The 23,419-nt window shown below is 41.0% G+C and overlaps 1 protein-coding gene across 4 annotated transcripts in view; it reads left to right on the forward strand.

Annotated features, from left to right (window-relative positions):
• Positions 1-23,419, forward strand: part of COL18A1 (collagen type XVIII alpha 1 chain) — a 234,908-nt gene that overhangs the window by 184,226 nt on the left and 27,263 nt on the right. For 3 of the 4 annotated variants that reach the window (XM_089680860.1, XM_089680856.1, XM_089680858.1), the window contains 12 exons: positions 1,351-1,404; positions 2,189-2,233; positions 2,313-2,384; positions 8,119-8,259; positions 8,813-8,860; positions 11,430-11,456; positions 11,705-11,740; positions 13,487-13,549; positions 13,989-14,024; positions 16,545-16,628; positions 16,754-16,777; positions 17,732-17,794. In XM_089680860.1, coding sequence (XP_089536986.1) covers positions 1,351-1,404; positions 2,189-2,233; positions 2,313-2,384; positions 8,119-8,259; positions 8,813-8,860; positions 11,430-11,456; positions 11,705-11,740; positions 13,487-13,549; positions 13,989-14,024; positions 16,545-16,628; positions 16,754-16,777; positions 17,732-17,794 — 693 coding nt within the window. The remainder of the gene's footprint in view (positions 1-1,350; positions 1,405-2,188; positions 2,234-2,312; positions 2,385-8,118; positions 8,260-8,812; positions 8,861-11,429; positions 11,457-11,704; positions 11,741-13,486; positions 13,550-13,988; positions 14,025-16,544; positions 16,629-16,753; positions 16,778-17,731; positions 17,795-23,419) is intronic. The other variant, XM_089680857.1, reaches the window with a different exon arrangement.

A 23,419-nucleotide genomic window follows, 5' to 3' on the forward strand; every position in this document is an offset into this window, starting at 1 on the left:
TCTTGACAAGGAGGCCTAGCACCAGAGACGTAGCTAGAACCTTCGGACCCTGGTGCAAGAAACCATGAAGGGCCCTCCTGGTAGAGGTCCTTCCCACTGATCCTGGAGCCATTTACTCCCATTGTGAGACCCTTTATTACAGTCCCGCAGCGGGCCCCCTTTTGCCATCTTGGCATTCCCCCACAGTGGTGAAACACCAGGGGTGTCAGTAGTTTTTATTTTTTGTTATTTTATTTTTTTATTTTAATTTTTTTACCATTTTATTTTATCTGAGCCACAGCAGCACAGAATGAATGAACAGGAATAACACTGTACAGAGCTTCCCATTCATTCATAAACTGAAGCATAGTAAGTAGTTTATTATGCCTCAGCTATGAATTAATAAAGAAAACTGACTGTACGCGGAGATCATTAGGACTAGGAAGAGACTGGTAAATTATATATTTACTGGCCCCTTACCCACTCTCCATCCTGACAGTATCCCCTGCAGCAGCCGGTGGGAGAGGGGAACCCGGCGGCGCTGCAGACGGGGGGGGGGGGGGGGGGCAGGGGAGTACACAGGGGCCTGGAGCAGCAGGACAGGGATAGGAATGCAGCAGAGGCAACATGTAGAGGAGCTGGTCCCCTCCATTTCCCTCATGCAACTGTTGAATGTCTGCGGGAGGGAAAGGTGGAGAAGTGGGCATTCAGGAGCTGCATGAAGAGATCGCTTTCTCTACATGCTGCCACCACCTCCTATCCAGGTGTACAGGGGGGCTGCATGGCCCCCTGGAGCATTGAGCCAGTTCACAATCACAACCCCTACGACCCCTGTACATACAGTCAAGTCTATAAATATTGGGACATCGACACTTCATCGACAAATAGACCTTTAATTTTTCAGGAGAATTTTTCTGATTTCCATCATCCAATCATATGTAAGCAAATACACTTTTTTGTAATTTTCCTTGCACCTGATTGGGTATTCTTTGCAAAGTGAAATTTTACCACATTCACTATGCTCTGGAGGAAATACTTTATTTAGTTGGACTTAATGAGACAAACAAAGTGCAGTAATCCAGAGCAATTCATCTTTTGCTGCTTCGGTGGTAAACTGAAATCTGTTTTCTATACTTTGTGCAGTCATTACTGTCTGCACAAGTTTAAAAAATAAATCCACTTGTATTTTCATAATTCAGTCCTCAAGTTTTTAAAATAAAAATACAATTTTTAAAATTTGAAATGCAATTTACAAATGCATAAAATTATACATCATCATATAGTATACAGTGAGTGCATTTACTAGTTTATGTCTAGTTTAGGACCCTATTTTTACAGTATGTCTAGAAACAATAACTTCTTTTTCTGTAGGGTACCCCTGGAAAAGATGGAAACTCAGGGACTCCTGGAATTCCTGGAGAGAGGGTGAGAAGTATATTTTTGATAAAATATTTAATTTTAGTACATGTATATGCCATATTTTATATTTACTAACTTTTCAACTGGTAAGAGACATTAAACCAGTGGATAGTTTTTCAACATCTACTCAAAAACATACAGTAGGTATTATGGGCAGATGGTACATTTAAAGCCTAGTTCCAAGGCAAAAAGTTTACATCGTTTATTTAATTTTTTTGTAAATTCTTTATTTAACATTTGAAGTGTAGGAGATTGGTACAGAAAGGAAAAAGGGGATGGATTACACATGTCAAAATGACACTTGCATTCGATAGACAGGCAAAGTCAAACAGGAAAAGGATTCAGTACATACAGAAAACATATGTGTGCACACAGAATAGAGTCAAGTACAATAGAGTGTACTGTTGGGTTTCTTTTTGTCTTTGATCCCATTGGGGAGATTTTCGCTTTACTGCCTGTCAATGTTGCCACCATACACAAAAATGGGTTGTGGTTGTCATTGGGAAGGGATGGCATAGACAACAACGAATACATTAGCAGAACTTATACCGTTTCTGCATTCTGCTAGAAATGTGTTGTTTTGTTGGTGTCCCATTGGAAAGTTTTACTATCACTTCCTGTACTGGCATGAAGTTATAGGATACCTTGCTAATTGGGACACAGAAAAAAACAGAGGCCCTAACCCTTCCCCTTTTATTCAAAGCTCAGTATAACTTTTATTAAAAAATATCGCACATACTCATAGAAGGAATGAAACACATACCTTAATAACGGCAATTCTATTGTGTAGGGTACTGATGGTGATATCGGACTTCCAGGAGCTCCAGGGCCCAAAGTAAGTTAAAAATGTATTTTTTTCTATTGTTCATACTTATTTAAGACTTGTTCTCAGAAATAATTTCAATGTCCCGCAGAGTACCTTATCTCCAATCCCCTCCTATTTGAAGGAGATTCTGTCTCGTATTCCCTATGAGGTAGTCTGGCAGGTAACAATTGGCAAACTCCCAGCATGCATTCCAAGATGATGCTGTTTGGCTCTTCCAGCATGTAGTGTAAGAAACTGAACTCATAGTTTACCAAGCATGTAAAAAAATGTGGTGTACATTGGTAAAGACCAGTGTTGTTACTGTGTTAAGGTGGAACTAAAGGTAGGAATACTCACCTCTGCTCCAATGGCTATGGCACTAGTAGCTTCTTCTGGGTGCCGGTCTTTGGCTGTGTGGAATGATGGCACTCCCATCCATTGGCAAGAGTCATTCATCCCGCCACAGAGGCGCTGTGCCAGAAATGTAAATGGAGCTGCGCAAAGGATTGTGAACAGGCAGGCAAGTGTATTTTATCGCATGTCTCTTCTGCAATAAAGAGCTGCCTGTTCACAATTTTTTATTTTTAGCCTTTAGTTCCACTTTAAGTATGACCAAGACAGGCTTACAAATGAGAGTTGCGAAGAGCAAATACGATGTGCAAATTGTAGTGATGCTTAGCAGCCAATCCAGTTGTACTTCACCGCAGTCAGATCTATTAGGCAGTGATTTCTGATCGGTTACTCATTTTGTACATCATTACTGTTCTTTGTACTTCATTGATAAGTCTGTAAGTGTCACAAAGCATGTGTTGAAAAGGAGTGCAGTGCAGTCTTTGTCTTTCATAATATGTAGTGCAGTATTGTATCTTGTTGTTTGTAATGTGGTCCTTTCAGGAATGGCCTGTATTGGTGTGTGATGAAGAGGGAATGGTTATGTTTTACAGCATGTACTGGAAAAGTTATGTCTCGCAACTTCTAATATTATCATGGCCACAAAAACTATGCAAAACGGGGTGGATTTACTAAAGGCAAATAGACTGTGCACCTTGCAAGTGCAGTTACTCTCTGTAAGTGCAATTGCACTCATTTCCCCAGAGTTAAGTAAATGTAGTAAACGTTCTGCAAATTTCCATCATCCAATTACATGCAAGCAAAAGTGCTTTTTTTCCCTTGCACCTGATTGGGTATTCTTTACAAAGTGAAGCTTCACCACAATCAGTAAGCTCTTGGGAAAATGGGCAAAGTGCACAGTCTAATGGCTTTTAGTAAATCTATCCCAATGCATTATGTATGTGCTAGTCATGGGGAAAATAAACCATTGTGGATGAAAAGATCTCACACAATAATTAAAAGGAGAACTTTGGATGAAAAATATTTCCTAGAAGGATGTCTAGAAAGTGTATAATTTGTAAAAGAGTCCACCTCCTCCCTTTCCCATCTTGCAAAAAAAAAAAAAAATTAACATAAGGCCAGCTCTTGTTGTTGAGCTCACATTAAGGGGGAGATTTACTAAAACTGGTGCACTCAGAATCTGGTGCAGCTGTGCATGGTAGCCAATCAGCTTCTAACTTCAGCTTGTTTAATTAAGCTTTGACAATAAAACTTGGAAGCTGATTGGTTTCTATGCAGAGCTGCACCAGATTTTGCATTATGCAGTTTTAGTAAATAACTCCCTATGATATGGTTAGGAGCTGAATACATGGCTCAAAAAAAATAAAGGAACACTTTTTAATCAGAGTATAGCATCAAGTTAATTAAACTCCTGGGATATTGATCTGGTCAGTTAAGTAGCAGAGGGGGTTGTTATTCAGTATTGAGCTGCTTTGGTATTAATGAAATTAACAGCAGGTGCACTAGATGGACAACAATGAGATGATCCCCAGAACAGGAATGGTTTTGCAGGTGACTGACAACTGACATTTTTTTCTCTACTCATCTTTTCTGACTGTTTTTCACTAGTTTTGCATTTGGCTATGGTCAGTGTCACTACTCTTAGCATGAGGTGATACCTACAGAGGTTGTACAGGCTGTCCAACTCCTCTAGGATGGCAAATCAATACATGCCATTGCCAGAAGGTTTGCTGTGTCTCCTAGCACAGTCTCAAGAGCATGGAGGAGATTCCACGAGACAGGCAGTTACTCTAGGAGAGCTGGACAGGGCCGTAGAAGGTCCTTAGCCAATCAGCAAGATTGGTATTTACTCCTTTGTGCAAGGAGGAACAGGATGAGCACTGCCAGACCCCTACAAAATGACCGCCAGCAGGCCACTGGTGTGAAGGTCTCTGATCAAACAGACTTCATGAGGAAGGCCTGAGGGCTCGACGACCTCTAGTGGGCCCTGTGCTTACTGCCTGGCACCATACAGCTTGACTGGCATTTGCCATTGAACACCAGAATTGGCAGGTCTGCCACTGGTGCCCTGTGCTTTTCACAGATGAGAACAGGTTCACCCTGAGCTCATGTGACAGACGTGAAAGGGTCTGGAGAATCCGTGGAGAACGTTATGCTACCTGTAACATCATTCAGCATGACCGTTTTGGTGGTGGGTCAGTGATGGTCTGGGGAGGCATATCTATGGAGGGACACACAGACCTCTACAGGCTAAACAATGGCACCCTGACTGCCATTAGGTATTGGGATGAAATCCTTGGACCCATTGTCAGACCCTACGCTGGTGCAGTGGGTCCTGGTTTCCTTCTGGTGCACGACAATGCCTGGCCTCATGTGGCGAGAGTACGCAGGCAGTTCCTGGAGGATGAAGGAATTGATACCATTGAATGGTCCCCAATCTCGTCTGACCAAAATCCAATAGAACACCTTTGGGATATCATGTTTCGGTCCATTCGACACCGCCAGGTTGCACCTCAGACTGTCCAGGAGCTCAATGATGTCCTGGTCCAGACCTGGGAGGAAATACCCCAGGACACCATCCGTTGTCTCATTAGGAGCATGCACCGACGTTGTCAAGCATGCAAACAAGCACATGGGGGCCATACAAACTACTGAGTAACATTTTGAGTTGATGCAATGAAATTTCAGCAAAACGGACTAGTCTGATATTTTTCCCCATTGAGATCTGATGTGTTTTCAAAGTGTTCCTTTACTTTTTTTGAGCAGTGTAGTTAGTTAGATGGTTATAGATATAAAATTCAAATTCTCCAAAGGGAGGACTTATTTTTGCAATAATGTAATTTTTTCTTGGCAGATGTGTGTGTGAATATCTAACCCAGTGTTTTTTAAGGAATGTAAAGTGTATGTTCCTATGATCGAGCCAAAAATATATAGAAAAGTAATTTTCTTATATTTAGTCGGGTAATTATGAAATACTACAAATAGATATTTTGCATTTTGTCAGCCAGCAGCTGAAGCTTTAAGCTCCATTTGATGAAAACAAAACTTGAGGTGAACCTGTGCTTTGCATATACAGGGCAACATGTTCTCTTAATTAGTGGCCCAACCAACTGATTATAGTTACCTTTCCTTCACTCCATTTGGCTGCCAGAAGTCAATAAATGTATCTGTTTTTTTCAAGTAAGGGAGAGCATGTGACCCACTCTACATCCTTACTGTATGACAGCTCTGCTGCTTGGTAATTGGCTGTTGAGATATCCAAATTGAGTAGGGAGCAAGTAAGCTCCAAGTCACAGTTTGGAATTTATGACACTTCCAGCAGCTGAACATAGCAGCAGTTGTACAAAGGGAAGACATTAAGGTATACCTCGGCATAGCACGGACTCACTTTAATATAATAGCTGAAGCTACATTCTATGAATTTGCAGACTGACTCATTCCTTATCAGACAGCTGTTTGCAAGGTTTCAATGAGAGACAAATGTAGCGCCCTCCTTGATAGCTAGGGGGAGCTAGACTCCAATGGTTAGATAGAGGCTGAGCAGCAGCCCAGGTGTATTTGTCAGCCTGGGGTCAAATTATGGTCAGGGCTGAGAGGCCCAGCAGGCCAGCCCCACTGGAAGTTTCCCCTGCTCTGGAGATTTGGAGGGAGGCTCTGGAGGCAGTGAGTGGATATGAGAAGTGGCTGACTGCACTCTTGTGAGACCCCAGCCAATCCCCAACAAAAGGCTTGGCAAGGGTCTGGGACACCCTTAAAAGTGTTAGAGTCTGATCAGTAGCAGGAGGATTGGATGAAGAGGTGTGGGTGGAAGATGGAGAAGTGAAGCTGAGGTACAGGAGCCTGGGAGGGAGCCCAGGCTGGAAGGGGCTCACCGCCAGGCAGAGGGACCTTGAAGGGAAGAAAGCTGTGGACTTCAGCGGCCCCCTGAAAGAGGTCCACCTGGTAACAGGGAAGGAGTGGCCCAGCCGATAGGCCTGGTAGCAGCCACCTACCCAACAGCAGCACAGGAGAAGGACTCCCACACCCCTTGGGCCAGAAAAGGGAGAGAGCATTTGAGTGCAGAACCTAAATAGTTCTACACCCGGGACTGTTACATGTAAGTGGCAGCTTGGAGTCCCTTGCTTAGGGATTCCTCCAGACAGCTGGATCAAGAAGAGGATTTATCTGGGGTCTGGGGTTGTACACCAGGAAAGGCTGGAGAGCTCTCCTAGTTTGTGCTTGGCTTGCAGTTCCATTGGGCATCCCATACACCCCTTACACCATCCAAGGTTAACATATCTTAATAAAACATAAAACCAAGCTCAAGGACTGTTTACTGACTCCAAATGCAAGTCTGTGGAAAATGCGTGTTGCCTGGCTGTGCAGGACTATAGGAGGATCTAAATCTTCAGCAACTACTAAGGAGGGGGGGGGGGGGTGGGGCATTGCTATACAATAATGTCTGAAATGAGGTAAATGCTGGCATCCTTGCTCATAAGATAATCCATATCACTCTGGGAATCCTTTATCATACTTTAAGCATTTATTGCTAAAAAAAAAAAACCAGCAAAACAACTGATAAAAATATCAGTTTAGAAACATGTAAGCATAGAAAGTCATGTAAATAAAATGTAACTATATCAATTAAAATGCAGCACTTCCCCACTGTGGACTGCAGTCTTTTAGTATACAGTGTCCCATCTGTATTTGGCTAGATGGTCAGTTTATGTAACCAAGCATTATATAAATGTATATTGTATATGACCACACTTAATACCCTAGGTACAATTAGGAGTGAGGCTTTGGGTAGTGGTCCATGGACAATATACGGAAGTGTCTCCTGAAGGAAGAATAACTTTTGGGTACATAAGAATGCAATAAAACATGCATATCATTCTCTATATTGGGTGAGGCACTGCTGTTTTGCTTCATGCCCTTGCTATCTTAACATCAAAGCTGCTCTATCCTTGAGTATACTAAAGCTGACCCAGGTCTCTCAACAAAGGAATTGATTTATTGATAAATTACATTGATTACTAATTATTGTAATTACTAATTATTGTATCTTTCTATGTCATGTCTAATAAAGTTTTAACTTTTGAAGCTATAAATATGTATAAAGCATCCAATAATATTAGTTTTTTGTGACGCATGCACTATAGCTTCAAGGATCACATTCTAACACAGTAGATCTTATATGAGTTAGCGATTTAGTTCCTTCAACTCCCAATCCCTAGTGGTTTATTGGTATTGAGGAATGATGGGTTTTTGCAAAGCCTCTACTGCTCTTACCACTTTAGTTGTTGTATCAAATGTTTAAGATGCCAGGTAAATATTGCACTAATTAATCTGTAGTCCTTATGCAAGGACATAAATTCTAAAAATATGCATTTTCTTTTTAGTCACCCACCTAAGCATAAATCCAATTTATAGAGAGCTGTAGAGAAATAGATTTTTTGGTTTGGTGCCCTTCCTGTGGCTAGGCAATGTATATGTGAATACAATGACAACCATAACATAATTAGTGTCCCAGCTTGGACTTCATAACAATATAATGTATGGTCTTTAATTTCTCCTAACTACAGGGAAGCACAGGAGAATCTGGTATTCCTGGAACTCCTGGAGAAACTGGATTAGCTGGACTTCCTGGACCAATTGGACCCCGTGGATTGCCTGGACCTCCAGGTCCACCTGGCCCTCCTAGACGTGGAACTGCTGATGGATTTGTAAGCATTTTTTTTTTTTTGAGTGCCTTAAGGTATTGGTGCATAGGTGTGGGCTGTGCATATGTAAATTAAGTAAAGTATTTCCTCATAAATTAGGTTTCAGTGCATCTGTTGGAGGCTCTTTAGATTTTTCAGAGTATTCTGAAGTATTATTATATCAGTGTAATGTTTTAGACCACAAATCTCCTTGGCTATGTTGCAGAATGTCTAATAAGAGTCTATAGCCTGACATTTGGATGTCTAATAGCCCAAGGCTATAGGTGTAGGTATACGATAACAAAGCTTATCTGTGCCAGTGCTGCTCTGTATCCAATGTGACGTTTCAGCTCAGATAATAGGATGCTTTTCTGGACAAATTTATGTATAAAAAATTATGTCAGTGTGCTTGCCAGGCTGAGTGTGACAAATACAGCTCAGATATATAATGCACAACAGCCCTCTAATAAATCTCTTGGAAAATATTTTTTAATGTCATTATATTGTAAGTTGTATTGACATTTTGTAGTACTTTGTTTCTTCCCTTCCTTAGCCTTGTTACTTATCTTTTGTTTAGGATGACATGGAAGGTTCAGGTATTGCTTTTGGTGGCCGAAGTGTACAGGTAATCCAATCTCTATAGCAGCGGATCGCATTAAAGTGATTGTAAAGGCTTGGATTTTATTTTTGTGCTTTTTATGCTCCTATGCTCAAAAAAGGTGTGGATTTTATGATCATAGATAACATTTTAGCAGTAGTAGAACATTGTACTGTGTTTACTATCAATTAATGTAGAAAGTTTGGAATTTAAATGATATGTATTATTGACTTACTTAACCACTTCCTGCCCGGCCCATGTACATAAACGGCTGGATGGGAGCAGTGCAGGAGCTGGTGGCCGGACACAGCGGAACACCGATTGCTGTACAGGATCTCTGTGCGAGGTCCCGATCATGTGATCACTGATTGGCCAATCAGTGATCACATGAATAGTAATAAACAAGATGTCACTTCCTGACATCATTGCTTACTACTAGTGAAATCTGTGAATGATCACAGAGGTCACATGGTACAAGGCTATTCACAACAGCCTTGTACCATGTGACACGCTGTGACCAATCACAGCTCTCACCGTATTTCTCAATGGCTGCAAGAATGCAGCCAGAGAGAAGGAGAATGATTGCTTTTACAGCCTTTATGGGTGTTAAAGCAATCAGTGTAAAAGAAAAAAAAATCTTCATCACCCCCCACAAGTAGTACAGTGTCACTATAGTGACACTGTACTGCTAGGGTGATGGTATGTTAAAAAAAAAACAAAAAACATAAATAATAATATAAAAAAAAAAATAAAAATGTAAAACAATTTTTTGGTTATAAACTAATTTGGGTTTTTTTTTACTAAAAAGATAACTAAATACATTTTGGCCAAGATTTACGAAGAAAGATTATTTATTTGCAAAGTTTTATAAGAAAAACACATTTTTTTAAAAAATTTTTGGACTTTTTCATTTATATAGCAAAAAAAATAAAAATCCCAGTGGTGAAAAATACCACCAAAATAAAGTTTTATCTGTCTAAAAAAAAATGCTAAAAAATTCATATGGGTACAGTGTTGCATGACCGCGCAATTGTCATTCAAACTGTGATAGCACTGAAAGCTGAAAATTGGCCTGGATAGGAAGGGGGTGAAAGTGTCTGGACTTGAAGTGGTTAAGGATGCAAGGTTTCAGAACTCATTGGGTTCTTTCCTCATCCATTAATAACATGAACTTTCCAATAAAGAGTATCACTTAAAATGGTTGGAAAGGTTGGAATTGTATATATTTACAAAAACAAACATGTCATATTTAAATGGTTTTGAACGGAGCAGCCCCCGTCCTCCTCTTCTTGGGTCCCCCGCTGGCACTCCTGTCCCCTACCCCTTGCCAAGTGCTCCTATAGCTAGCTATGGGGGCACTCATGCACGCTCGCTCCTTGTCTGATTGACAGCAACGGGAGCCAATGAATCCCACTACTGTGTCTGAGCCAATGGGGAGGGAGAGAGCAGACAGAGCCTCTACTCTCTTGCACATCACTGGATGGAGATTGGGCTCGGGTAAGTATTATGGGACCTGGGGGGAAGCTGAGTGCACAAATTTTTATGCCTTTTTACCTTAATGCAGTGAATGCAGTAAGGTAAAAAAAACTTCTCCCTTTAGAACCACTTTATGTAACTCTTTTTTACAGATCAGTGAGATACTATATGTACCTCAGAAATGGTACCACTAATGGTCTGTGTGTAACCATAGGAAACCACCTCTTATGGTGGCACACCTGTGGGCTTGCTCCCAAGCCAGGCTATGTGCATCCACCCTCATCCCTGCCCTCAGCTTCCTCCTCACAGGATTTGATTGACAGCAGGAGGAACCAATGGCTCCCACTGCTGTCTCTGAATCGGTGAGGAGAGAGAGAGACCAGCAGCACTGCAGACGGGCACAGCTTTGGATCGAGATAGGACACAGGTAAGTATAAAGGGAGGTGATGGGAGGATACAATTAGTGGGACATTCTTTACCTTAATGCAGTAAATGCATTAAGTAAAAAAATGTCTAGCATTTAGAACTACTTTAATGCCCATTCATAATCAATTGCAGCCACTATATATATATTTTCATTCAAATTAGGCCTCTCTCACATGGGGTACACTATAGCATACATCCATGGGAGGGCTGTGTTTACACAACACGGGAATGTACTGGTTTTCCATACATCCCTGAGCAGGCAGCTCTTTTGATGTCAGTTGGGATGCATCCAGCTGCACAGACACAGCCACTGCTCTGAATTTGACATTTGATGGATTTGCAGACATTGTACATTTGGGGCCATGCACCCACATGGATGTCAAATTGGGAGCAGCTGTGTCTGTACAGCTGCTGTGTGCTAATCAATGTCAATGGGAGTGCCTGCACAAGGATGCACAGAGCACCTGTGCATCCCCATGTGGGTAAACATGGCTCTCGCATGGGTGTACGCTGTAGTATGCCCCATGGGAACAAGGACTTAAATTTAAATTTTCGTATTCATCTTTGAAAAAGATACTTTCTGATACCATGTTGGAAACTTAGAATACATTTTGTTAATTGTATGCATTTTATGCTAAGCTGTGTTTCAGTCTTGATATTATCTAACATGTTTCTTCAAACTTTCATTTATCAGGGAAAGTCTGGAGTTCCTGGGGAAAAGGTCAGAAATATTTTCTCATTACTCAGTGTGTGAGGAATGTGTGAACATTGCAGGAGTGATTTGGTTTGTCTGTGTTAAATCTGACTGCACACAGCTGCTCTTTCAAATTTCAATATGTTTACTATTGATCCAAGCTGAGTCTGCAGGGCAGGGTGATGTGAGCGTGATATGCACTTCATAGCAATGACCTTTATTGGGTAGATGTATAATATGTGCGACATTTTTATACTTTTTTTTTCCTTCCACAGGGAGATGCAGGATTTCCAGGACTTCCAGGACCAAAGGTAGCTCATTATGAAAATTATTTTTAAGATAGTGACTATTTAAATTTTGTTTTTGTCTTACATGTAAATTGTCAAAATTCTGCTTGTATTTTGCCTCCTCAGCTTTCTCCCCCTTTCCCTTCATAAGCATGCTAATGAAATTATAATAAAACCTTTCCATTTTCATTATGTACTGTACCTTGTTTTAGACCACGGGTGTCAAACCGGTGGCCCTCCAGCTGTTGCCAAACTACAAGTCCCATGAGGCATTGCAAGATTGACAGTTACAAGCATGACTCCCAAAGGCAGAGGCATGATGGGATTTGTAGTTTCGCATCAGCTGGATAGCTGCCAGTTTGATAACCCGTTTTAGACTTACTGATGTAATTACTGGGTCTTTTTTATTCTATATGCAATGCATGCATATTATGGCTGGTGGGGGTCACAGGACCCTGCCTCAGTTCTCCTCTCAAGAACCCTAAACTCTGATGCAAGCAGTAGGCTGGCTTTTCGGAAGAGTTATGTAAATATTTAAATGCCTTAATAGGTGCATGTTAGTCTGGAAGAGTGGTCTTTCTAGGCAGACTGTTTTTACATAAAGCCTTCCCTAGATAGTCTCCAGTTGTGATGCTGACCCTTCATGGTTGAAAGAACTGCAATTTTAGGGTGGAAATAGTTAGAACAGCTGTGGGCAACTGCGGCCCTCCAGCTGTTGTGGAAGTCCATGCCCCATGAGGCACTGCAAGGCTGACAGTTACAAGAATGACGTCCAGTGGCAGAGGCATAATGGGAAGATGGCACTTACTGGCAAAGGCAGGATAAGATTTGTAGTTCCACAACAGCTGGAGGGCCACAGTTGATGCTAGAGGTCCTCTGCCTAACTTACTGCAGCTTTCATTGCACACTATGAAAAGCCCATAGTGTGCAGTAAAAGACTAAGTCTGGGTTCACACTTCTGCGGTGCAGAACATTGCATGTGATTCGCACAGGAACTGCACCGCATTCCTGTGCAAATCACACGCAAAATCTGTGTGGTGCAATTTGAGCCATACATTTTGTATGGCTCAAATCGCACTGCATCCGCACCAAAAAGGTGCAGGACCCTTTTTTTGTCTGCACTAGAATCGGACCACATGGGTATTCTCACCCGCGTGATCCAATTCTGCACATCGCACCATGTTTTGCAAATCGATTATTGTTGTTAACTTATTATACACACCCGCAGCGGTTCACATGAACGGGGTGTGGTTATGATGCGGTGCGGAATTTGCACAGAAACCGGTGCAAATTCCGCACCGCGTCAGTGTGAAGCCAGACTCAAGGTAAGACTTTAAGCCAGGACTACCTGAGCTTAGAGGAAATGCATTTAGTAATTCTGGTCATCAGACTGAGGACATCTGCTGGCTGCAAAAGGTACTGTGGGGGATATATTTGGATTGTACTGAAAGCTGTTTTTGTTATGTTATCTTTTAATGAGCTACTTATATTTGTTTTGTTACTTTTGGTTGGAGTTCTGCTTTAAAAAGCTCCCATTCCAGACTGGTATCATTAGGAAAAGAAGTGCACCCATTAAAATCTGATGAATAAGTGAATAAATCTAAATCATTAATCAATAGAACAATATCATTATCCTTTCCTCGTGATTACAGTGATCAGGTTTTTATTAGTATTGCCATTGTATTTGAGTTGATGAGAAATTAAGTCATATGATAATAAGTGAAATATAGGTGCTTGCTTCTAATGAGATATAACTCTCGGCTGTAACAGGGTGATCGAGGAATTCCTGGTTTGGATGGAAGACCTGGATTGGATGGATTCCCAGGACCTCAGGTAAATGCTGGAATGCCATTTCTGAAAACAACCTCTTTGTATGTTCTTCAGTATCTTTATCTGCAATGATTCTGTCACAGTGGAGACCTTTACAAAATTACTTTGTCTCTTTGTAACATTGCTGTAAAAAGATGCCAAGAATCAAAAAGACATATTCTGTATGCTGCTGCTGGTCGCAGACAATTCCTCTGTTCATTTTCTTTCTTCTCATCTATTTGTTTTATTTCCTTCTATTTTCTTTAACATTGGTTTTTTTATGTGCTCATACTGGCCTATTCCTTTTTTTCACAAATGTTCTTCATTTGTATCATATTAATAAATGTAGATTTGTTATTTCCACCTTAGAATGTTATATTCCCAGTCTTAGGTAAATTCACCAATTTAAACCGAAATGTTACTTAAAGAACTTAAATTGCAATGACATATTATTTCTATCTAGGGTCCAAAGGGAGACAGAGGTGATCAAGGAGAACGGGTAAGCTTCAGTGGATCCATTTTCTTCTGAGACTAGCTATACAAGTAATAAAAAAAAAGTAATTCTTAACACGGTCCTGTAAAGTGGAAGCCATGTACAAAATGACAAGAAAGGGGCTAGGGGCTAATAACAATGTTGTCTGTGGGCTCCCTGCAGCTGTTTTCCCCTGGATGGTTTTGGCCTCATTCTGCATTGTGGTAGTAGCAATCCTGATAGCGAAGATTGACTTTGTTTCTTTTTACACCCTTCCTCCTTTCCCATCCCAATGATTGATGAACTGATGGTGGTGGAGATTTGTTTTTGCCATCTGCCTTCTACTGGGGGGATTTACCTTTGCTTCCTATCCAATAACCTGAACAGGAAGTAGGAGGAAATCTCTTCAAAGTGAGGAAATCCCTGGTTGTCACTGGAGTTACCAGATCTAGTGTCCCTATTAGAAGATTTCCCATCTCTTACTGGTATGGGAACAACCCCAAATCTGGGATTTTTTTTACATTCACTTTCAATGATATTGGTAAACGGACAAATAGAGAGGGTGAATCTCCCTAACGGGGGCACAGACAGCAATAAAAACCTTACAGGTGTTCTAATCCATCTCCAGTGTGTCCAAAAAAAAACTTGAATATTTTAATAAAATTATAGATATCACAATGGCTACTGGAGATGTCTAAAGTAGTAAGTGATGTGTCTGGTACAAAGCAACATTATACAGTCAGGTCCATAAATATTGGGACATCGACACAATTCTAACATTTTTGGCTCTATACACCACCACAATGGATTTGAAATGAAACGAACAAGATGTGCTTTAACTGCAGACTGTCAGCTTTAATTTGAGGGTATTTACATCCAAATCAGGTGAACGGTGTAGGAATTACAACAGTTTGCATATGTGCCTCCCACTTATTAAGGAACCAAAAGTAATGGGGCAGAATAATAATCATAAATCAAACTTTCACTTTTTAATACTTGGTTGCAAATCCTTTGCAGTCAATTACAGCCTGAAGTCTGGAACGCATAGACATCACCAGACGCTGGGTTTCATCCCTGGTGATGCTCTGCCAGGCCTCTACTGCAACTGTCTTCAGCTCCTGCTTGTTCTTGGGGCATTTTCCCTTCAGTTTTGTCTTCAGCAAGTGAAATGCATGCTCAATCGGATTCATGTCAGGTGATTGACTTGGCCATTGCATAACATTCCAGTTCTTTCCCTTAAAAAACTCTTTGGTTGCTTTTGCAGTATGCTTTGGGTCATTGTCCATCTGCACTGTGAAGCGGCGTCCAATGAGTTCTGAAGCATTTGGCTGAATATTAGCAGATAATATTCCCGAAACACTTCAGAATTCATCCTGCTGCTTTTGTCAGCAGTCACATCATCAATAAATACAAGAGAAGCAGTTCCATTGGCAGCCATACATGCCCACGCCATGACACTACCACCACCATGCTTCACTTATGAGGTGGTATGCTTAGGATCATGAGCAATTCCTTTCCTTCTCCATACTCTTCTCTTCCCATCACTCTGGTACAAGTTGATCTCGGTCTCATCTGTCCATAGGATGTTATCCAGAACTGTGAAGGCTTTTTTAGATGTCGTTTGGCAAACTCTAATCTGGCCTTCCTGTTTTTGAGGCTCACCAATGGTTTACATCTTGTGGTGAACCTTCTGTATTCACTCTAGTGAAGTCTTCTCTTGATTATTGACTTTGACACACATACACCTACCTCCTGGAGAGTGTTCTTGATCTGGCCAACTGTTGTGAAGGGTGTTTTCTTCACCAGGAAAAGAATTCTTCGGTCATCCACCACAGTTGTTTTCCGTGGTCTTCCGGGTCTTTTGGTGTTGCTGAGCTCACCGGTGCGTTCCTTCTTTTTAAGAATGTTCCAAACAGTTGTTTTGGCCACGCCTAATGTTTTTGCTATCTCTCTGATGGGTTTGTTTTGTTTTTTCAGCCTAATGATGGCTTGCTTCACTGATAGTGACAGCTCTTTGGATCTCATCTTGAGAGTTGACAGCAACAGATTACAAATGCAAATAGCACACTTAAAATGAACTCTGGACCTTTTATCTGCTCATTGTAATTGGGATAATGAGGAAATAACACACCTGGCCATGGAACGGCTGAGAAGCCAATTGTCCCATTACTTTTGGTCCCTTAATAAGTGGGAGGCACATAAGCAAACTGTTGTAATTCCTACACCGTTCACCTGATTTGGATGTAAATACCCTCAAATTAAAGCTGACAGTCTGCAGTTAAAGCACATCTTGTTCGTTTCATTTCAAATCCATTGTGGTGGTGTATAGAGCCAAAAATGTTAGAATTGTGTTGATGTCCCAATATTTATGGACCTGACTGTAGGTATCCAAGAGCTTTAAGTCATTGCTTGATGACTACTACAGCAGAATGAAAATTAGAGTGACCTCTATAGTCACCCAAAGTGCAAATGCAGTAGAATTCAGTTTTACTTTTTATCAGATTGGAAGGTTTTGGTTGCACTAATGTGTTACAATGCTTGTTGTAGGGAGAGCCAGGCCGTGATGGAATTGGGATTCCTGGACCACCCGGACCTCCTGGGCAAATCATTTACAGATCATCTGATGGCACAGTAAGCAGATTGTGATTTATTATGTATATTGTGCATGTATCTTGTTTATACCCATCTATAGTTGTCTTTGTGGATATTAACATATATGTTTCTTAAGTGATTTCATGTTATGTCTTCCATTCCAGGATACCATTGGTGGAATAGGACAGGTGAGGATGCCTGAAATGTAACTTCTGCATGTAACAGAGGAAGGAGCACATACTACTAAGTTACATTAAGTGGTTTAATTCCATTTACATGAAAGGGGTGGCCAATGTGTAACATTAAAACATCAAGAAAATATTGACTTCATGCATACAGATATAATGCTCCAAGTGTGTATGGCTTTTACAAAATTAGAGGTAACACAGATCATACCAAATGTAGATATGTTCTAGATAATTCAATATCTTTTAAAATACTTAAAGCCCAACTCCTGGAAGCTAAAATTATCCCCTCCAGTGGAACTGCGTCCACAGTGCAAGGGTTCACTGCTCGTTTTGTTTAGGGGAGAGGAAAAGCGCTTATACTTACCCGATCCTCTGCACCCCTGGTAGGTGGTGCCCCCTCCCCCCGCCTTCTCTGCCAGTGGACTGTCCCTCATTATCACCACAATAGCTCTGCATTAGACTTAATGACATCAAGACCTTAGACTGCTGGAGTATGTCCCCTAGACCTACACAAGCATTTACCCTTGCAGTGTGAGTGTAGCCCTACAGCAAGGGATAATTTTAAAGTTTCCTGGAGTTGGGATTCAATGATCTCCTTTGGGTGATTAATATTAGGTAACACTCAACTTTTATGATAAATTTACTGTAAAATCAGATGTACCTTCTGAACCCCATAGAAGTACCCTCTGGGGTACCCAGAACACTGATACTCTGTCTAGATTGGACAAAGACATTTAATAGAAAATGTACCACATTTATTCTACACCATAGAAACAGTGGTGAGTGTCTGCATTTCTTATTGTAAACTCTGTTTTGTTAGTTTCAGAAACAAGTGGGGCATTGCCTCAAACAAACAGACTTAGTTTCAGATAGATGTTATACACATCCATTATCCATATTATACGATATCCATTGAGTGTGTCTCTTCTGATTGTGTATTATTTGTGTTTTCAGGGTACTAGAGGATACAAAGGAGAGCCAGGGGACCAGGGTTACCCCGGACTGCCTGGTCTGAAGGTAAGCATTTATTTAAGAATAGGCTACTTTTTATACTTGATTGTGTACATATTTGCTGATCAACCACTTCCTGCCCGGCCCATGTACATAAATGGCCGGACGGGAGCAGTGCAGGAGCGGGTTGCTGTTCATAAACTGCACCCGCAGTTTCAGCCTGTGTGCGCTCCCTGGTAGCGCGTGGCACCGCGATCCGGTGCCCGCTGTCTCCGGAGGACACAGCAGAACACTGATCGCTGTATGGGACATGAATAGTAGTAAGCAAGATGTCACTTCCGACATCATTGCTTAATACTTGTGAAATCTGTGAATGATCACAGAGGTCACATGGTACAAGGCTATTCACAACAGCCTTGTACCATGTGACAAGCTGTGACCAATCACAGCTCTCACAATATTTCTCAATGGCTCCAAGAACGCAGCCAGAGAGGAGACATGATTGCTTTTACAGCCTTTATGGGTGTAAAAGCAGTCAGTGTAAAAAAAAAAATAAAAAATCTTCATCACCCCCCACAAGTAGTACAGTGTCACTATGGTGACACTGTACTGCTTGGGTGACAGTATATATAAAAAAAAAACAACATAAACATGTAAAAACAAATTTTAAAAAAATTATAATTTTTGGTTAGAAACGAATTTGGGTTATTTTGTTTTACTAAAAAGATAGCTGAATACATTTTGGCCAAGATTTATGAAGAAAGATTATTTATTTGCAAAATTTTATAGGAAAAACTTTTTTTTCAAAATTTTTGGACTTTTTCATTTATATAGCAAAAAAATTACAAATCCCAGTGGTGAATACATACCACTAAAATAAAGTTTTATTTGTCTCAAAAAAATGCTAGAAAATTCATATGGGTACAGTGTTGCATGACCGCGCATTTGTCATTCAAAGTGTGACAGTGCTGAAAGCTGAAAATTGGCCTGGGTAGGAAGGGGGTGAAAGTGTCCGGACTGGAAGTGGTTAAGAAAACAGAAAAACTTACAGCCTAGCAACTGAATTCTCCAGACTTGCCCTATCCCACCAGTCTACAACACCATAATCAGTGTACCCCCTGTTGTAAACTCCAGATGCACACTTACCCAGGGCTGAATGTTGCAGCCTGCTGAGAGCCCTAACAGTGTTTGTACTCTCGAATCCATCTGTCTTCATTGATTTTCTGCAAATGTGCCTGTACTAAAAAAATAATGGGCCATCTCTGCTGTCTTTGGAGATGCTTGATTAACCACTTGCCATCCTGACTATTTACCCTTCTTGCCTCTTTTTGCTATTAGGAGCTGCACTATTTCAACTGGTAATTGCACAGTCATGCAATGCTGTACCCAAATGAAAATTATGTCCTTTTTTCACACAAATAGAGTTTTCTTTCGGTGGGATTAGATCACTTGTGTGCTTTTTATTTTTTGCGCTATAAACAAAAAAAAATTGAACAAAAAACAATATTTTTTACTTTCGACTATAAAAAATATATAGTAAGCTCAAAGTTAGTCATAAATTTAGACCAAAATGTATTCTTCTACATGTTTTTGATAAAAAAAATCCCAATAAGTGTATATTGATTGCATTGTGTGAAAGTTATAGTGTCTACAAACTATAGTATAGATAAGGGGTGGGCAAACTTTTTGACTTGAGGGCCGCAATGGGTTCATATATTGAACCCGGGGGCCGGACCAAGAGTAGATGAATGATGTGTATGTGTCATCCATAGTAAGTATAGTAATATTCCCCCATAGTAAGCATAGTAATTAATCCCCCATATAGTAATTCATCCCCCATATAGTAATTAATCCCCCATATAGTAATCCCCCATATAGTAATTCATCCCCCATAGTAATTCATCCCCCATATAGTAATTCATCCCCCCATAGTAATTCACCCCCCATATAGTAATTCATCCCCCATAGTAATTCATCCCCCATATAGTAATTCATCCCCCCATAGTAATTCATCCCCCATATAGTAATTCATCCCCCATAGTAATTCATCCCCCATATAGTAATTCATCCCCCATATAGTAATTCATCCCCCATATAGTAATTAATCCCCCATATAGTAATTCATCCCCCATAGTAATTCATCCCCCATATAGTAATTCATCCCCCCATAGTAATTCACCCCCCATATAGTAATTCATCCCCCATAGTAATTCATCCCCCATATAGTAATTCATCCCCCCATAGTAATTCATCCCCCATATAGTAATTCATCCCCCATAGTAATTCATCCCCCATAGTAATTCATCCCCCCTATAGTAATTCATCCCCCCTATAGTAATTCATCCCCCATAGTAATTCATCCCCCATATAGTAATTCATCCCCCATAGTAATTCATCCCCCCTATAGTAATTCATCCCCCCTATAGTAATTCATCCCCCATATAGTAATTCATCCCCCATATAGTAATTCATCCCCCCTATAGTAATTCATCCCCCATATAGTAATTTATCCCCCATAGTAATTCATCCCCCATAGTAATTTATCCCCCATAGTAATTCATCCCCCATATAGTAATTCATCCCCCATATAGTAATTCATCCCCCATATAGTAATTCATCCCCCATATAGTAATTCATCCCCCATAGTAATTCATCCCCCATATAGTAATTCATCCCCCATAGTAATTCATCCCCCATAGTAATTCATCCCCCCTATAGTAATTCATTCCCCTATTAATTCATCCCCCATATTAAGTCCCCAAGTCCCCCCTGTGTCAATTCACTTACCTGTGCTCCGCGCGTTCCTCTCGCCGTGTTCCTGCGCCGTTCCGGTTAGCATGAAAATCTGTCTCCTATGAGGATCTGTGCCCCTCGACGTATCTGCGCATGTGCCAGTTTCAGGCATTAGCAGCCGATCGGCGATCTCCGGCACATGCGCAGATACGTCGAGGGGGACAGATCCTCATAGGAGATAGATTTTCATGTTACACCGGTCTTCAGGGCGGACTGTGAGAGGAGCCTAGCTCCGCGGGCCGGATTAAAAGGTCCGCCGGGCCGTAGTTTGCCCATTGCTGGTATAGATACTGCAATTTACGCCATTTTTTGTTATACAGCTCTGCACTAGTTTAACTGATAATTGCGCGGTCACGTAATGCTGTACATAAATGAAAGTTATGTCCTTTTTTTCACACAAATAGAGCTTTATTTCGGTGGTATTTGATCACCTGTGCGCTTGTTCTTTTTTGCTCTATAAACAAAAAAAGACCGAAAATGTAAAAAAACCTATATTTTCTCATTTCTGTCATAAAAAATATCCAAAATCTCAAATTTCATCACAAATTTAGGCCAAAATGTATTTTGATACTTCTTTTTGGTAAAACAATCCCAATAAGTGTATATTGATTGCTTTGTATGAAAGTTATAGCATCTACAAACTATGGTATAGATAATGGAATTTACACAGCTTTTACTTTCTGACTGCCTATCACATTTCTTGAGGTGCTAAAATACCAGGACAGTACAAACACCCCCAAATGACCCCTTTTTGGAAAGTAAACACCCTAAGCTATCTGCTGAGAGGCATATTGAGTACATGGAAGATTTATTTTTTTCCACAAGTTTTTGAAAGCAAGGTGCTATCCTGGCATTTCGGGGCCTCCGAAACTGTGATAGGTAGACAGGAAGTGTAATCAGGAAATAAAGCCCTTTAAAAGCCTGAAGGTCCTTATTGGATTTTGGGGTCCTGTATTTGGCTAGACTTCCAAACAGTCTCTCACATGTGGTACCCCCATACTCAAGAGAAGTAGCAGAAAATGTTTTGGGGAGTAATTCCACATATACCCATGGCATGTGTGCGCAATGAATCATTTAAGTGACAATTTTGTGTAAAAATGTATTTATTTATGTAATTTTCCAAAAGTCCAGTGATGTACCAGTACGTCGCTGGTCCTTGTTTGGGTATATATGCTATGTTCTTTTTTTTTTATGTGGGCTGAATGAAAAAAAGAGAAGAAATCTCTGCCAAAAAAAGTGTGTGGTATGCCCACCATTAGAATATACTGCCCTGCATCCACCCTCTTCTAATGTGCAAAAATAATATTCTAAAATATATATGCCAAAGCATAGGGGCCAGTCACCCCCTGGCCTCCTCATGTCCCCATGCTTCGGCATATATACTCTTTTTTTAACTGCAGTTGAAAAACCTCATCCAACAGCGCTGCCCACACTGACTTATGTATATTCTGAGAGCAAAACCCTGTTGCTGTCAGAATAAACAAGCCGATGCTCCAGCTGAATGACATCCTCATTTCTCAAGCAGGTTTTTTCCCCCTTTCTAAGACGGGTATTTACAAGTCATTGGGGAGAAGCCCCAGCGATTAGGTCGCACGGTGCTACATGCGCCAATTCAAGATTGTACAAATGTCTAAATATTGGCACGCTTGAATAAAAATTGTCCACGTATAAGTGGTACCCCATATGGACACAAAGTCCCAAACTATCTTGCCACTGCTTCCCTTGTAGTCTGGGTATCCAGGGGGGCTCCATGTGACTATATTTTCCCTCATAAATCCGAAACTTATATGTATAGCCTGTTGCCCTCTCACAGGTCTTATACATCTTGACCCCATATCTGGCATGCTTGCTGGGGAGAAATTGTTTGAATGGAAGGCGGTCAGAAAAATTAATGAGGGACTCATCAACACAGATGTTTTGTTGCAGAGTATAGACATCTGCAAATTTTTGGTTAAGGTGATTTATGAGGGGCTGAATTTTGTGGAGGCGGTGAAATTCAGGGTCACCCCGAGGATGACAGAGTGTGTTGCCATTGAACTGCATAAAACACATTGTACTCTCATATCTATGCCATGGCAGGAGAGAACATGGGCATATGATGAATCGGGTCTGTGGACCAGTAGATCCGCAATTAATTTTTTTTAGTAACGCCCATGTTGAGGGTTAGACCCAAAAAATTTTTAATTAGGAAACCGTAATGGGTTTCCATGCGAATGGTCTGGCGAGGTTTGAATTTGGGCTGGCGGTGATAAACTGTTGTGCATATAAATTGCTCTGATCCAGAATCAATGCATACAGATCTTCCGTGAAAAACAGCTAAAAAAAAATCAAGGGGGGTATTTAAATTTCCACCTGAATTCTGTGTTGGGCAGTGAATGGGGAAAGTACAGGTGCTGCAGAATTTGTGGGCTACCAATTGGGATTTGCAAGCATATCCAGAAGGATACTAGGAGCTCTATTGTTTGGACCATTCCTCAAATCAAGGATGCTTGATTTATGGAGATTATGGAGCTGACTGATTGGAGACAGCTTAAAATATGAAATGTGCTCATTCTTGGTGGCTGCGGGACACTACTTGTTCTCGCCACCGCACCAGCTTGTACTGCACTTATGGGACTCGCCATGGAGCACCTGGCTGTCAGGGACTGCTTGAACCGCTACAAAAACATTTACCGGCAAGTGCTAACAGAGATCTGGCCTGATTCTGCGAACACTGCGGTTTTGTGTGCAATGTATCAAGTGACAGCGACCTACTGACACTGCACTTGCTCTGGGAGAAGGAGGAGGATAAGCGTAGGGGCTAATTGCAGGTGCCGGGGCTGATCCCGCTAACGCTGTTTTTGGGGACGCTATACTAATGTGAACGCTGGTATACTGCTGATCTGATCAAAGATATTG

Source organism: Staurois parvus, unplaced genomic scaffold (assembly GCF_062004578.1).
Source record: "Staurois parvus isolate SC_StPar_1 unplaced genomic scaffold, SC_StPar_1.0 ptg000251l, whole genome shotgun sequence".
Lineage (NCBI taxonomy): Eukaryota > Metazoa > Chordata > Amphibia > Anura > Ranidae > Staurois > Staurois parvus.